General features: G+C 41.7%; 1 protein-coding gene across 1 annotated transcript in view; it reads right to left on the minus strand.

Moving 5' to 3' along the window:
* LOC128686733 (uncharacterized) overlaps nt 1–17,084 on the minus strand; it is a 35,959-nt gene extending 18,875 nt beyond the window's left edge. Inside the window, exons 1-5 of the mRNA XM_070082107.1 lie at nt 16,970–17,084; nt 12,187–12,326; nt 11,077–11,145; nt 9,780–10,138; nt 1,829–1,939 (exon numbers count right to left, since the gene is read on the minus strand). Of these exons, the coding sequence (XP_069938208.1) occupies nt 1,829–1,939; nt 9,780–10,138; nt 11,077–11,145; nt 12,187–12,326; nt 16,970–16,985 (695 nt within the window). The 5' untranslated portion in view covers nt 16,986–17,084. The remainder of the gene's footprint in view (nt 1–1,828; nt 1,940–9,779; nt 10,139–11,076; nt 11,146–12,186; nt 12,327–16,969) is intronic.
* Nucleotides 17,085–17,455: the final 371 nt, after the last annotated feature.

Below are 17,455 nucleotides of genomic sequence, written 5' to 3' on the forward strand. Positions count from 1 at the left end.
ACATAAGCTGTGATAATTTGATAGCTAAATTTAAGCAAAACTTGCTGACACCAGAGGAATTTGCATTACAATATCCCTAGCTAACTTAAAGTTATCACACTTGTGTAACACTTGGAAATATTTATTCTAGAAACGTTTTGCCAAGATTTATGGACTGTTCACATTGACTCCAGGCTGAGGGACTGATTACCTAAAACTCTTCATCTTCGACTGTTTCCACTGTCTGGCGAAACGTTTCCAGAATAAAGACTCCCAAGTGTTGCACAAGTGTCTGACTCATTATCTTGTCGGTTTTCTAAGCCAGTTATTCAAACCAACCTAACATTATCCAGCTTAATGCAAATAAAGTTAATATAACTCTTCCTAAGCTAACATAATCAAACATATAACTTAACTACCTTAATTAAACTTTAAACGTTATAACATTTACTGATCTAGGAATAAACTAATGTTTATATAATCAAAGTCATGCTAACTTTAACTAACCTAACCTTATCTTCAGGGTGGAAAGGAGGACAACGTGGCAGACGTTGCAAGTGAAAAAAATAGATGGTAGGTTACTGAGGTTTTGACGAGGATAGTGAGGCTCAGGTTAGGGTAAGACAGAGATTATTTTCTAGTAAAAGTAGGTCTTAGGTAAGACACATATGCAACAGTTAGGTATCTTTATTTCGAAACGTTTCGCCTACACAGTAGGTTTCTTCAGTCGAATACAGAAAAGTTGATAGAAGAGACGTTTCGAAATAAAGATACCTAACTGTTGCATGTGTGTCTTACCTAACAACCTGTCAGTATTTTATACCATTTTAATATTCACTCTGTCAGACACTGCAACACAATAGTATCTTGGTACAGAACAGAAAACACCTTGGACAACTTCTACTAGTGAGAATGGCTGGATTTGAGAGGGACGTGACCTCCCAACGACTACATCCTTATCTCTACCTGTGGCCTACATCTCACCTCCTGGCGGTATATAAGGCTCCATCCTGCCACTTCAACTCCATATTGTTTCAGACTATGGAACAACTCTTCTCCAGACTGAGGGACTGACCACCTCAAAACTTCAAGGGTGATGGACTGATTACATCGTCTTCACGTCTCTTCTATCAATTTTTCTATATTCGACTGAAGAAACCTACTGTGTAGGCGAAACGTTTCGAAATAAAGATACCTAACTGGTGCATATGTGTAATGATGTTGGGGAGAGGTGTGGTATTACTAAAGGTATTATCCAGAAAGCAGAAGGGGCTGTGTTGAGATTGTTCAGACATTTAGAGAGGATGGAAGAAAATAGGATGACTTGGAGAGTGTTTATATCTGTAGTGGAGGGAAGACAGGGTAGTGGTCGTCCTAGGAAAGGTGGGAGTGAGGGGTTAAAAGAGTTTTGTATGTGAAGGGTTTGGACATTCATCGTGTGTGAGCGTGTTAGATAGGAGTGAAAGGAGGCAAGTGGTATTTATGACATGACGCGCTGTTGGAGTGCGAGCAATGTAACATTTATAAAGGGATTCAGGGAAACCGGTTCGCCCTGGAGGTGGAAAGGAAGGTGGGGATATTTGCAGTTTTGAACTGTAGTATAGGCATGCCTCTGGGAAGACAGTAATGGACTGAATGAAGAAAGTGTTTTTTTTTCTGGGTCACTTTCAAGCGCTTTCGTGATTTCTGACATTATCAGCTCATTGATAATGTGAGAAATCACGAAATCACTTGAAAATTCACAAAATATATATATATATATATATATATATATATATATATATATATATATATATATTTGAAGACGTCCACTACCATCACCCGTCGCTCTTTCCGTCGCCAAACTTACCTAGAGAGCAGCTTCTGATAGTCATGATAGTCGTTGAGGGTCATGTAAATTTCCGCTAAGTTCTTTAGATCCTTTTGAGGCCCAGTTGTGTAGGTGACAGGAGCAAAGTACCTGCAAAAAAGAGGACAAGAGTATTTTGCTGTTCAACAAAAGATCTCGTCCCACCACATAGGCAGTGAAGGAACATGGTTCTTGTCCCACTGTTGTCAAGGAATATGGAATAAAAGTAACACTCACTTTTTTCGAGAGAGAGATACCGGAAAGCTTGAACGACGCAACTGTGTGTGTGTGTGTGTGTGTGTGTGTGTGTGTGTGTGTGTGTGTGTGTGTGTGTGTGTGTGTGTGTGTGTGTACTCGCCTAATTGTGGTTGCAGGGGTCGATATTCATAGCTCCTGGTCCCGCCTCTTCACTGGTCGCTACTAGGTTCACTCTCTCCCAATTCCATGAGCTTTATCATACATCTTCTTAAAGCTATGTATGGATCCTGCCTCCACTACATCACTCTAAAGACTGTGATCGTATTTACTTGGACCTCCTCCTTTCTACAAAATCGCAAGCTCCTGATGATGTGTTGATTGCAACACGAAAGGCCTAGAGCTATCATTCAACTCCCCACGAGGTTACTTTGCGCGTACGCGCGCGCACTCACATATATATATATATATATATATATATATATATATATATATATATATATATATATATATATATATATATATATATAATATATATATATATATATATATGTCGTGTCGAATAGGTAAAACTTGCGATTTTGCCTTTAGTAGCAACGCTCTTCTTGCCGAATAAGACAAGCGATACTTTGTGTATATAATAATTTCGCAAAAATAATTCTGAACCTATCGAAAAAAAGAAATATTTCATTGTGTTTATTATTAAATTACTGTAAACTTTAAACGTATAAAAGAAAGTTTTAGAAAGGACTTAATTTTAAATGAGTTCTTGCTAATTGACCAGTTTTACCTAATCGGCAAGATTTAGCAATTTATTCAGGTGAAGGGTACTAGCCCTTGTTCTCGGCATTTTCTTGAGTGGTCAGTGGTCAGTCGTCACGTGAGGTCACAGACCCTGAGCTGCCTTGGGGATTAGCGTGGACGGTTACAAAGTATGGCTTGCTTCTGCAGTGTTTTAAAAATTGAGGTTGAAGAGTTGAAGGAGGAGGTCTTGCTTCTCCAGGAGGAGATTAGGAGGCTGAAGGTCCACCTCAATGGGTCTGGGAGAGAGTGTGAGGTGGCTGGAGTTGTGGGGAATGAGGCTTCTAGCAGTGAGGTGCAGTCTCTCTCTCGCTGTGAGGAGGCTGTAGTTGGGGAGGTAGCAACGGCTACCAGCAGTGAGGTGCAGCCCAGCACCTGCTACAAGTGGCGAGTGGTTCACAGTAATGGGAGGCGCATCAGAGTAAGGAAAGTTAAGAGTGAAGATCTGAAGGTAGGAAATCGCTTCTCTGTTCTTCAGGATGAATGTACTTCAGTGGCCAGTGAAGGTAAGGGTACTACTGCCCCTGCTAATGGAGGTAAGCGCATTCTTGTGGTTGGTGACTTTCAGGTAAGATATATTGACCGTGCTTTTTGTAAAAGGAATAAGATGAGAGATAGAGTGTGCTTCCCTGGAGCTGGTGTTGGGGACATAGTCAACAGGCTGGATAATATCATGTCAGGTAATGGGAACAAGCCCATTATCTGTCTCAGTGCTGGTGGAAATGATATTGGGAAGGGTAGGAGAGAAGAGCTGCTAGATAAGTACAGGTCAGCTATAGATTTCATTAAGTCTAAGGGAGGGATCCCAATCATATGTAGCATCTTGCCTAGAAGGGGAGTAGGAAATGAATGGTTGTCTAGGGCAATTGGTGTAAATTGCTGGCTAGACAGATACTGCAAGGAACTTGCAATCCCATTCATTGACAACTGGAACAACTTTCATGGCAAACATGATATGTATGCAAGGGATGGGGTACATCTCTCTGGGGCAGGGGTGGTAGCACTTGCAGACTCGATTGAGAAGGCCATTGGTGAAATGCCTATGATTTTAAACTGATGGAAGATAGAGGTATGGGTGTGTGTGGGAAACAAGCAGGTTGCAACACTAGGGTTGGAAACAGTAAATGTATAAAAGGCATTCAGCATGAAGTTATAAATAAAGACAATAGATCAGGTCAGCAAACAAAGGGGGACAGCAGAGGGCAGCAAGGGACTAGCTCCCTTAAGGTTTACTATACTAATAGCAGGAGTGTAAGAAATAAGATAGATGAGCTAAGATTAATTGCAAGTGCAGGAAACATAGATATTATTGCTATAACAGAGACCTGGCTCAATCTGAAAGATAGAGAGATGCCCTCTGAATGTCACATACAAGGCTATAAATTATTCCACACTGACAGGGTCAACAGGAAAGGTGGTGGAGTAGCGATGTAAGTCAGAGACAATTTAAATTGTTGTGTTAGACAAGATATTAAATTAGAAGCGTCAGCCACTGAATCTGTTTGGTTACAGCTTCTCGAGGGCCGAGTAAAACTAATTTTGGGTGTGATTTACAGGGTCCCAAATCTTGATAGGGAGTGCAGTAAACTTCTATGGGACGAAATTCGTAAGGCATCTACATACGAAAATGTTGTGCTAATGGGAGATTTCAACTATAGACAGATTGACTGGAGCAATTTGACAGGAAATTTAGAGTCAGGTGACTTTCTTGATACGATCCAGGATTGTTTTTTAAAACAGTTTGTGACAGAGCCAACTAGGGGAAATAACCTCCTTGACTTGGTTCTTGCCAGTAGGGAAACACTATTTAATAATCTTGAGGTTAATGATGAGCTTGGGGAAAGTAATCACAAATCACTCAGTTTTAATATATCATGGAATTCCCCTAATAATGGCAATCAAGTCTCTGTCCCTGACTTTCGCTTGGCTGATATCATAGGACTGAAAAATTACTTAGGTGAGCTGAACTGGAATGACCTGACTAAGGGTCAGGTAGGTGGTGATGGTTGCCGATATGATGCTTTCCAGGGCATAGTTCTAGCTGCTCAGTCAAATTATGTTCCAAATAGGGAAATCAGATCAAACAAAAATGATCCTAAATGGATGAACAATAGATTAAAATATCTGATTGGTCAAAAGAGAGGCATATATAGGCAAATCAAAAGAGGAGAGGGGCAATTAAGAAATCGACATATTCAGTTAAAGAGAAATAAAAAAGGGAATTAGAAAAGCAAAGAGAGATTATGAGGTTAAAGTTGCAAGAGAATCGAAGACTAACCCAAAAGGATTCTTTCAGGTATACAGACGTAAGATCAGGGACAAGATAGGCCCACTCAAAAGTTCCTCGGGTCAGCTCACTGACAGTGATAAGGAAATGTGTAACATTTTTAACACAAACTTCCTCTCAGTTTTTACACAGGAGGATACCAGCGATATTCCAGTAATGATAAATTATGTAGAACAGGATGATAATAAACTGTGCACGATTAGGGTCACAAGTGACATGGTCCTTAGGGAAATAGATAAATTAAAACCTAACAAATCCCCAGGCCCTGATGAACTGTATGCAAGGGTTCTAAAGGAATGTAACGAGGAGCTTAGCACACCTTTGGCTAATCTTTTCAACATATCACTACCAACTGGCATGGTGCCAGATAAGTGGAAAATGGCAAATGTGATACCTATTTTCAAAACAGGTGACAGGTCCTTAGCTTCGAACTATAGACCAATAAGCCTAACCTCCATAGTGGGAAAATTTATAGAATCAATAATTGCCGAGGCAGTTCGTAGCCACCTTGAAAAGCATAAATTAATCAACGAATCTCAGCATGGTTTTACAAAGGGGCGTTCCTGCCTTACGAATTTATTAACTTTTTTCACTAAGGTATTTGAGGAGGTAGATCATGGTAATGAATATGATATTGTGTATATGGACTTCAGTAAGGCTTTTGACAGGGTCCCACATCAGAGACTATTGAGGAAAATTAAAGCACATGGAATAGGAGGAGAAATTTTTTCCTGGATAGAGGCATGGTTGACAAATAGGCAGCAGAGAGTTTGCATAAATGGGGAGAAATCAGAGTGGGGAAGCGTCACGAGCGGTGTTCCACAGGGGTCAGTGTTGGGCCCCCTACTGTTCACAATCTACATAAACGACATAGATGAGGGCATAAAGAGCGACATCGGCAAGTTTGCCGATGACACCAAAATAGGCCGTCGAATTCATTCTGACGAGGACATTCGAGCACTCCAGGAAGATTTGAATAGACTGATGCAGTGGTCGGAGAAGTGGCAGATGCAGTTTAATATAGACAAATGCAAAGTTCTAAATGTTGGACAGGACAATAACCATGCCACATATAAACTAAATGTGATCTTAATATTACGGATTGCGAAAGAGATTTAGGAGTTCTGGTTAGCAGTAATCTGAAACCAAGACAACAGTGCATAAGTGTTCGTAATAAAGCTAATAGAATCCTTGGCTTCATATCAAGAAGCATAAATAATACGAGTCCTCAGGTTGTTCTTCAACTCTATACATCCTTGGTTAGGCCTCATTTAGATTATGCTGCACAGTTTTGGTCACCGTATTACAGAATGGATATAAATTCTCTGGAAAATGTACAAAGGAGGATGACAAAGTTGATCCCATGTATCAGAAATCTTCCCTATGAGGATAGACTAAGGGCCCTGAATCTGCACTCTCTAGAAAGACGTAGAATTAGGGGGGATATGATTGAGGTGTATAAATGGAAGACAGGAATAAATAAAGGGGATGTAAATAGTGTGCTGAAAATATCTAGCCTAGACAGGACTCGCAGCAATGGTTTTAAGTTGGAAAAATTCAGATTCAGGAAGGATATAGGAAAGTACTGGTTTGGTAATAGAGTTGTGGATGAGTGGAACAAACTCCCAAGTACAGTTATAGAGGCCAGAACGTTGTGTAGCTTTAAAAATAGGTTGGATAAATACATGAGTGGATGTGGGTGGGTGTGAGTTGGACCTGATAGCTTGTGCTACCAGGTCGGTTGCCGTGTTCCTCCCTTAAGTCAATATGACCTGACCTGACTAGGTTGGGTGCATTGGCTTAAGCCGGTAGGAGACTTGGACCTGCCTCGCATGGGCCAGTAGGCCTTCTGCAGTTTTCCTTCGTTCTTATGTTCGTTCTTAAGAGACGCATAGCTTACGGAGGAAAGAGTCGTCTCCACTTCCCTACGGAGTGTGTATCGTATATATTTTCAAGAAATGAACTGGAGTTAGCTTCATTACTGATCATTACTGGTTTGGATTTAGCTCTAACAATATTGTCGTCGATACAACAGCAGAACTTGCAGACAATACGAGGAACATTGTATCAACCCTATATTAACACCATAGTACAATGGTAGTGAGCAAGATCAGCTTACGTTAGACCGAGGGTTAGAGTTCCTCTACTTCTTCAACAAGTTATTAATTGTTTACGATAGTTTTGATGTATCGGTAACGGCAGTGATGAATGAAAGTTAAATTGATCACACGGACTGTTCCACCACACTACTACGACTGATGCTCGCCCCGTCACCAGTACGACCAATGCTCGCCCCGTCACCACTACGACCAATGCTCGCCCCGTCACCACTACAACCAATGCTCGCCCCGTCACCACTACAACCAATGCTCGCCCCATCACTACAACCAATGCTCGCCCCGTCACCACTACAACCAATGCTCGCCCCGTCACCACTGCAACCAATGCTCGCCCCGTCACCACTATGATTAATGCTCTCCCCATCACCTCTACAACCAATGCTTGCCCCATCACTACAACCAATGCTCGCCCTGTCACTACAACCAATGCTCGCCCCGTCACCACTACAACCAATGCTCGCCCCGTCACCACTACAACCAATGCTCGCCCCATCACCACTACAACCAATGCTCGCCCCGTCACCACTACAACTGCTCGCCCCATCAATGCTCGCCCAATCACCACTACGACCAATGCTCGCCCCGTCACCACTACGACCAATGCTCGCCCCGTAACCACTACAACCAATGTTCTCCCCATCACCACTACAACCAATGCTCGCCCCGTCACCACTACGACCAATGCTCTCCCCATCCCCACTACGACCAATGCTCGCCCCATCACCACTACGACCAATGCTCGCCCCATCACTACAACCAATGCTCGCCCCATCACCACTACAACCAATGCTCGCCCCATCACCACTACAACCAATGCTCGCCCCATCACCACTACAACCAATGCTCGCCCCATCACCACTACAACCAATGCTCGCCCCGTCACCACTACAACCAATGCTCGCCCCGTCACCACTACAACCAATGCTCGCCCCGTCACCACTACAACCAATGCTCGCCCCATCACCACTATGCTCGCCCCATCACTACAACCAATAACCACTACGCCAATGCTCTCCCCATCACCTCTACAACCAATGCTTGCCCCATCACTACAACCAATGCTCGCCCCGTCACCACTACAACCAATGCTCGCCCCGTCACCACTACAACCAATGCTCGCCCCGTCACCACTACAACCAATGCTCGCCCCGTCACCACTACGAACAATGCTCGCCCCGTCACCACTACGACCAATGCTCGCCCCATCACCACTACAACCAATGCTCTCCCCGTCACCACTACAACCAATGCTCGCCCCATCACCACTACAACCAATGCTCGCCCCGTCACCACTACAACCAATGCTCGCCCCATCACCACTACAACCAATGCTCGCCCCGTCACCACTACAACCAATGCTCGCCCCGTCACCACTACAACCAATGCTCGCCCCGTCACCACTACAACCAATGCTCGCCCCGTCACCACTACAACCAATGCTCGCCCCGTCACCACTACAACCAATGCTCGCCCCGTCACCACTACAACCAATGCTCGCCCCGTCACCACTACAAACAATGCTCGCCCCATCACCACTACGATTAATGCTCTACCCATCACCTCTACAACCAATGCTTGCCCCATCACCACTACGACCAATGCTCGCCCCATCACCACTGCGACCAATGCTCGTCCATCACCATTACGACTAATGCTCACCCCATCACTACGACCAATGCTCGCCCCGTCACCACTACGATCAATGCTTGCCCCGTCACCACTACGACCAATGGTCGCCCCATCACCACTAGGACCAATGCTCGCCCCATCACCACTATGACCAGTGCTCACCCCATCGCCACTACGACCAATGCTCGCTCCATCGTCAATACGATCAATGCTCGCCCCATCACCACTACGACCAATGCTCGCTCCATCGCCAATACAATCAATGCTCGCCCCATCACCACTACGACAAATGCTTGCCCACCACCAATACGATCAATGCTCGCCCCATCACCACTACGACAAATGCTCGCCCCATCACCACTACGACCAATGCTCGCCCATCTCCAATACGATCAATGCTCGCCCAATCACCACTACGACCAATGCTCGCCCATCACCAATACGATCAATGCTCGCCCCATCACCACTACGATCAATGCTCGCCCCCATCACTACAACCAATGCTCGCCCCATCACCACTACGACCAATGCTCGCCCCATCACCAATCACCATCATACGACCAATACTCGCCCCATCACTACGACCAATGCTCGCCCCCATCACCAATGCTGCGACCCTCGCCCCATCACCACTACGACCAATGTTCTACCACTACGACCAATGCTCGCCCCATCACCACTGCTCGCCCCATCGCCCACCACTACAACCAATGCTCGCCCCATCACTACGATGCTCATCACCACTACGACCAATGCTGCACCATCCCCCCATCACTACGACCAATGCTCGCCCCATCACCACTACGGCTGATGCTCGCCCCATCACCAATACGATCAATGCTCGCCCCATCACTACGACCAATGCTCGCCCCATCACCACTATCCCACCACTTTCTACAATACTATTACCATTACTCACTTTATATATTTGACCAATGCTCGCCCCATCACCACTACGACCAATGCTCGCCCCATCACCACTACGGCTGATGCTCGCCCCATCACCAATACGATCAATGCTCGCCCCATCACTACGACCAATGCTCGCCCCATCACCACTACGGCTGATGCTCGCCCCATCACCACTACGGCTGATGCTCGCCCCATCACCAATACGATCAATGCTCGCCCCATCACTACGACCAATGCTCGCCCCATAGAGTTCTCCAAAAATGTAGTCATATCGTACTTGAAGATCTTAAGGTTGACGAGGTCGTCGGGAGAGAGGGAAGTGGTGTCGATCTTCTCAGCTCGACTCAACAACTGCTCACACTTCACCTGTCCAGCATAAACACAACACTCATTGTTTACCAAGGTCGAAACACTCACAATATTCACCTCTTTTCCAAGTTGATTAGAGAAGGAAAAGTTTATTACAAGTAACACTACAAGGGCCCGGTGGCCTGGTGGCCTGGTGGCCTTGTGGCCTGGTGGCCCGGTGGCCAAAGCTCCCACTTCACACACGGAGGGCCCGGGTTCGATTCCCGGCGGGTGGAAACATTTCGACACGTTTCCTTACACCTGTTGTCCTGTTCACCTAGCAGCAAATAGGTACCTGGGTGTTAGTCGACTGGTGGGGGTCGCACCCTGGGGGAAATAAGTTAGACAGTCCTTGATGACGCACTGACTTTCTTGGGTTATCCTGGGTGGCTAACCCTCCGGGGTTAAAAATCCGAACTTTATCTTATCTTATTACTGCTCTGAATAAGCATATATATATATATATATATATATATATATATATATATATATATATATATATATACACATAAATTCATATATATATATATATATATATATATATTAGCAAATCAACGTGGTTTAAAAAATTTTTTTTCAACCTGACAAACAGCTATTTTACTTATCCCTGTTAAAATATAACAGAATTTAGCCTATTCTTAAAAAACTAAACTTAGATCTTCTAAGACAGTAGTATTTATCAGTGATATATTTTAACTCAGTGATATTCAGGCTGATTTTAGCTGAGTAATAACAACTGTAGTTTAACAATTGCTTAATTACTTTAACTATCGTCACATTATAATGGAAGAACTCAAACTTTGTGTTAAAGCTACATTATATACACCGAGAAGTGTGTGGCTCTTAGCATTTTAAACCCTATTTTTTAAGGACTAAAATTTCTTGTTATCTCTGTACAAGTGAACTGTGAGTTTAATGACCTATGTAACTTAATACCAAAAGCTAAGGTGACTGACCTTGCTCTGCTCGAGGTGTGCCAAACTGTAGCTGTCTAGATGACCTGCCGTGTCGTCGTTGATGCCAACCTGTTCACACACACACACACACACACACACCAATATTAGACACCACGTAATCACATTTTTTCTTCGTCTCTTTGTAAATTCACATGGTTAATTAAATTCATTAAACTTGGGGAGAGTTCTGGAGAACTAAGCATGTTTGGCTCTAATGTGAATTCATAAGGAGTTTATTACGAGTTCCTCAAAATTACTTAGAAAGTCCACAAAATTACGCATTAGAACTTTGAAGCTTGAATGTCTAGGTATAAAATATATTGTATACGTATAAAATGTACTGACTTACATAACTGCTATTTTTTTACAGCAAAAATACCAGAGGATCTCGTTTTCATTAAGACCATTCTGTTATTAGCACAAGTATGCTCATTTAGTTCTGATCTATTTAACCTGCTATATATTCCAGACCAGTCACGTAGTACACACTAATGGTTATAATTATAATCTTAATTTTTAAGTGAGAGGGGAGACCTTTAAGTCAGTGAAAGGCCTCGGTCATTATATGAATAAGACCCGCGTCAGGAAACTTCATTATCCTATATACCTACTTGCCCATCCCGTGCAGTTCTGTCTCAAGTCCAACCTACCCAATATTCTCCACCTGACTCTCCACCCAATATATACAGTCATGCACTCTGCCCAAGTACAGCTGTTTGTGACTTTAAAAAGCCAACTGTGGGAGAGAAACGTAGTCAATAAAGGATCGCATAATACTGCATTTGTGTTTTTTTTTTCCAATAAAAACTATTACTATGATGGAATGAAACTTGAAAATGCAGTATCTGATGAACATTTAATGAAATATATGACGCTATATCCTTATTACCCCTCAGTAGTCTCCCAGCTCAGGCTGACAGATTTTAACGCTATTTATGTGAAAGAATATGACAGGGAAAACATACCTAGCTTTTGTCCCCATAATGTAACACTATTATATAAAATAGGGTAGCAACACATTGCTAAAGAATCCAATTTTGCTAAAAAACAATGAAATAAATAATCTTTTCCCAGGAAGGTCTGAGATATTCTTCATAGTTTTGATCTTACCTCCGAAGTAAACTGCGGGAAATTTTGAGTTTTCCAGTGCCAGTAATCTTGCATGAGATTCTGAAGGTCAGTAGTATTAGGTGTGGGTTGTGACAGAGGAATATGGGCCATTGTACCAGTGTTGGATACCATCAAGGTCACTGTCACCATTACAACCAAAGACATAATCAAATTCTTCTCCTCCGCTCTCCTGTAAAGACAACCTATCACAGCCTGGTGATATATGCAGACATTTACCCATTTCTGCTACTGTACCACTTACAGTCTACAATAAATTAACCAATAAAATATGATACTTCATTGTTTTGATATTAATATGACTGGTGCGAGGCTTCTTTTACCCTTGTATTCCTGTCTGAAGCCAAGTTGTCTTGAAGAATGAGACTTGTGCAACATTTGGTTATCTTTAATGAGGAAACGTGTCTCCAGCCAGCGGCTTCTTCAGTCCAATACAAAGTACAACAGTGGAAAAAGAGGAGGAGTTTGAGGTAATCAGTCCGATTACCTCAAACTATTCATACCGTTCTTCCTTGTACTGGACTGAAGAAGCCACTGGCTGAAGAAACGTTTTCCCAATAAAACAACCAAATGTTGCACAAGTGTCTCTTTTTTCAACCTGTCGGTTTCCAAAACCATTTATCACAGATTCCCTTGTTGACTTCTGGTCATCCTGGCGGCTTTGGCGCTTCCATCCATGAAAATCTTTGTCATGTCATGATTTAATAAACGTCTTAACAGACCCAAACCATATCCTAATAAAGGTTTGTTTTGCAAAGTTATATTTTTTCCTCCTTCTGGCAACACGCTATTTAGTTCCAGTTTGCTGGACTGTGTTCTGGAGACTCCAAGTATAGTGCTTGTGATTAACTGCTTTAAAATAAATCTGCAGTAACCATCTCAAAATTGAATACAACAAATTTGTTAATAGTTGAAACAGCGATGCCCCTCTCAGCCTAGCACAGAAATATATAAATATAATAAAAAAGATTAGTTAGGTTACACCTCAGTTATAAGTTTGTTAATACATGTAAGAAGTCTTAGCCTAACTCACCATAAAATCTCGAGGGCAAATGAACAAATAAAAAAGTGGTAATAAAAAACTTTTAATTCACATTTGGACAAATCTAAACGATGCATCTGAAGAAAAGTTGAAACTGATGAAGTTCACTAATCAAAATAATGACCAACAATGTTATTTCACGAACATGAATTTTACAGTGCATTATAGATAGTTTTCTACCATTTTTCTTGACATCCTCAGAGTCTAACTCCCTGATATATTTTTACCAGGTATGAACAATCGGCGGCCCTCAACATCATTGGCAAAAAAATCAAACTATAGTATCAATGACTTGCGACTGAATACTTTCCACTGACTTAATCCATAAATTGTGCATTGCATAGCTCATTTTGTTGGTTATTAATAACTGTTTTTTAAACATTTAATTAGTATAATAAATATAAAACAGAGTATCAATTAGTCTTAATGAGTGTTAATTAACTAAACATTAATAACAAGGGAAGTTGTGGTTATATCGAGGTTATACATCGAAAAGAATCCTCAACCTTTGACAACATTGTTATTTTATGAATGAAGAGGACAGTGTAATTCTTGAGTTTGATAATGTAGAGTGGCTCTGAGATGTAGAGTTTCTTGATGTTACTGGTCATCAGCTTGAGTACTCAACTTCAAAAGTTTGTTTCCCAACTTAAAGACGGTCTGCTTTTAAATACAAACTTAATCCGTTCATGGAGAACTTGACCATTTTCCTATATATCAAGATAACCTTGAAAAGCAAGGTGTGAATAACAAGGTTGCAAACTATGAAAGAAGCGTAATTTTCATTGGGATTTTATGAAGCTTTTTTGGTGATTTCAAGAAAGAACAGAAATGAAAGATGTTTTTCTCAAAGGTTATAGAAGAAAACTTAATCAATCTCTACAGTTGTCTGCCTCAAGATAAGTATTCATGGTTGTATAAAAAGGTTCTTATTTATCCATGTTTATCTGGCTTTATTTATGTCTGCGGTCAGACATTCAGCATGTTGAATCTCACAAAGTCGAAGACTCGAAACTGACTGATGACAATCTACACTACATTCTGTGGTTGACAACTATGAAATATGATCCCATTGTCATAAAACTAGTTTCAGAAACAGTGCTAGAAATAACAAAATAGCTAATCGCTCACTGAAAGTATATTGTTTATCTCACTGTATAAACTTAAGTGTTAGGCCTAACAAAATATCTTCTATACTTTATATTGGCAACAGCTGACAGCTTGAAGATTATCAATAAAAAATAGAATCTAGCTTAAGTTTAACTTCGTTAGGGACGGCTGGCCTAACAGCATTTACAGAGGCTCGACATTCTCGTTCAGAGAATATTCTAAAATTGGGAACATTCCCTGATGACTCGCTGAAGTGCTTGCGAAGCATCTCTACAACCTACTGGGAAAAACTTAAGTCCTTCCCATTTTAGAGACTCAAAACCTGGTTGACAAAGTCAAGGGCATTAACTTAAAGAATATGACACTCCCAAGTTATGATGTTATTTACATTTCAAGAAGCCTTCCTACAGATTAAGCCTTCATAGACAACTTAAAGCTCTCGTTACTGCCAAAAAACAGACTTTGGCTACTATGAAATCGTTGAACTGTAAATTCCCACAGAAAAGATGAAACGATGTTTCTCATTACAGTTGTGGCTATAGTAGCCACATTTATGTTGCTCGTAGTAAGAATCTGGTTAGTGTTGATGGCCAAGTCCTCGAGCTCCGACTTGAATTTAATGTAGCTTCGACCATGCTCGGTCTTCCATTAAATTCTTCTTGGGGCTCTAAGAAGGCAGATACTTTTCCTTCTTAAAAGTCCTCCTTTTCATAACACCACAAAGTGACACTCCTCGTTTTCAAAGTATACAGGAAGCCTGCCAACATAAGCGATCTCATGAATTTTTATTCACACCTCAACAGACGAACGAAGAGAGATGTAGTGAGGGGTTTTCCTAAGAGTTCTCTGTAAATAAAATCCTGCTTTTTCGTGAAGAAATGTTTCTTTATCTCACAAGACTTCACAAGTTTACGCTTCCCATGCTTATTCATTCGTGACTGTAGATGTAGAATGTAATCCATCCTAAACACCAAGAAGTGCTTGGTTCCAGCATGTGGCGACGAAGCTAACGCATTACATTATGAACCCTCGCTAGGAGTAATATCAGCATGTCGGTAATGTCCTCAAAGCTCATAAAAGACATCACCGCGAACCCCCTCCCACTATACCCCATGAATATACCAATGGTTCCTAGAATATTTTATGCAGGCACTGTAATCAAGAATACAAAGGAGAATCTGATACTAGTTTATCAATAAGGATTAATGAACATAAATATGCTTGAAGCAAGGTCAACCAAAGTAACACGGATTGAGACACTTATGCAGCAAATGAGAATTTTTATTGAAGAAACATTTCGCGAAATGTTTATTCTTCGCATATTCTGCATAAGTGTTTAAATTCTTCAACTTGTCGGTTTTCAAAACCATTCATTACAAAGTAACACGGACACAAACCGAAAGATATTTTAAAGAACTGGAACAAATCACAGCTCGTCATCAGTGAACCAAAACTAAATATATGACGATGTTTAAAAGCATCCTTTGTATAGTTGGTAGACACTGTGGTTTGGAAGACAAGTTTAGACATTGCTTCCTCGCTGGCTAACATTATTCTGTAGAACGATTCGCCCCGAGCGCTTCAAAACAGCTGTCAAGAGACTCCAGGTCGTTACCTGACCTCACCACAGCTCTTTACACACGTCTTCTTGCTCATATGTACAAATGTTTTTATCCCATAAAAAAAACGTGAATAAAATCCTCAGAGGGAAACGTTTACTCACTAAAATGTCCTAAGTGCTTGCCTGTGTCTTGATCCACAGCCACATGTACCACTACCTGCCCATCACCACCACCACCTGCACGCTCCCAACCACCTACATCACCACAAACCTGTACCACCATCACTGTGGAAAATTACATTTAATGTATCATTATGTACATAACAGTATATGAACAAAGATAATTATTATTTATCAGTTAGACAAGTAGGAATTTGGGACACCTAGGTCGCAAAAAAATGTCCCCCTTCGATACCTACCACTGTTATATCCACAAGTTGCTCTGGACCTATTAATTACAAATGAAAGATGCATCAACAAGAATTCTGGTAAATAAAATTTGGTGGACTGTATATTAAATTAATAAAGAATTATATATTTACACATTTACATAACAGAAGGAGAATATCTTAAAATCACTCATCAATTTGACTGGAGATTAAGGCGTATCATACTCAGAAAACCTCACTGTCTATGAAAATAACACTGGCCAAGTTACAAAATAAGACTTATCTTAGGTTCCTGGAGCTGTCTTGTCCAGTCGCCTGATATCTCAAGTCATGCAGAAATGCACATCCAACAATTTCGCCTCCTATTGGAGAGGTGTCAACCCAATTTTACCTCTAGAGCACGAAAATTCTTCACACTATTAACAAATGTCTGTTACTCTAAATTCAAAAACAAACAACAATGGCCAGTGTCGTCTGCGCAGGCGCAGGTTCCCATTTTCGTTAACAATTTATTAAATACAATATACGCCATCTATTTACCTATAAATTACCGTATTTCTGGAAAATATATACAGGATTTTCCACAATCACTACCCACACCACCGCCACTGCCACCACCTGTACAACCACCAGCACCACACTCACTTTCCCCTCAATACTCACTCTCTAGTTCCCTCATCACGTTATTCAGGTTCGTCCTGAGTACAAGTTGTTCTCTCCCTCACCCCACAACAACACGCTCAACACTGCTGCTACCGTCACTGGCGCAATAACTCGGTAACGAGGAGGAAGTTCTGGCACACTCCTGTTGGCTGGAAGCCAATAGACTGTATTCATTTTATGGTGGATTTCTTTTTTTTTCTACCCCCCCCCCAAGAGCCCAATTGTGCAGTGCCACTCATTTCTTGAATGAATTACGGGGGAGCGCTAAACTCGTAGGGATTACACAGCTTCTCTGCAAGGGGTTGTAATGCATTCAGGCTCGATTCAGGGAACTGGATCTCAAATTCAATTCCCTTAATCAACAGCCCCTCATCAGCATCAAGGAACCTCCCTTGAGGAGGTCTTGAATGAAAATATCTCTGTGAAGATATCAATGGGCAATGCTGAACCTATTAGCAAATATAGCGAAATAAAGACAATACTAGC

This window comes from Cherax quadricarinatus, chromosome 7 (assembly GCF_038502225.1).
Source record: "Cherax quadricarinatus isolate ZL_2023a chromosome 7, ASM3850222v1, whole genome shotgun sequence".
Taxonomy (NCBI): Eukaryota; Metazoa; Arthropoda; class Malacostraca; order Decapoda; family Parastacidae; genus Cherax; species Cherax quadricarinatus.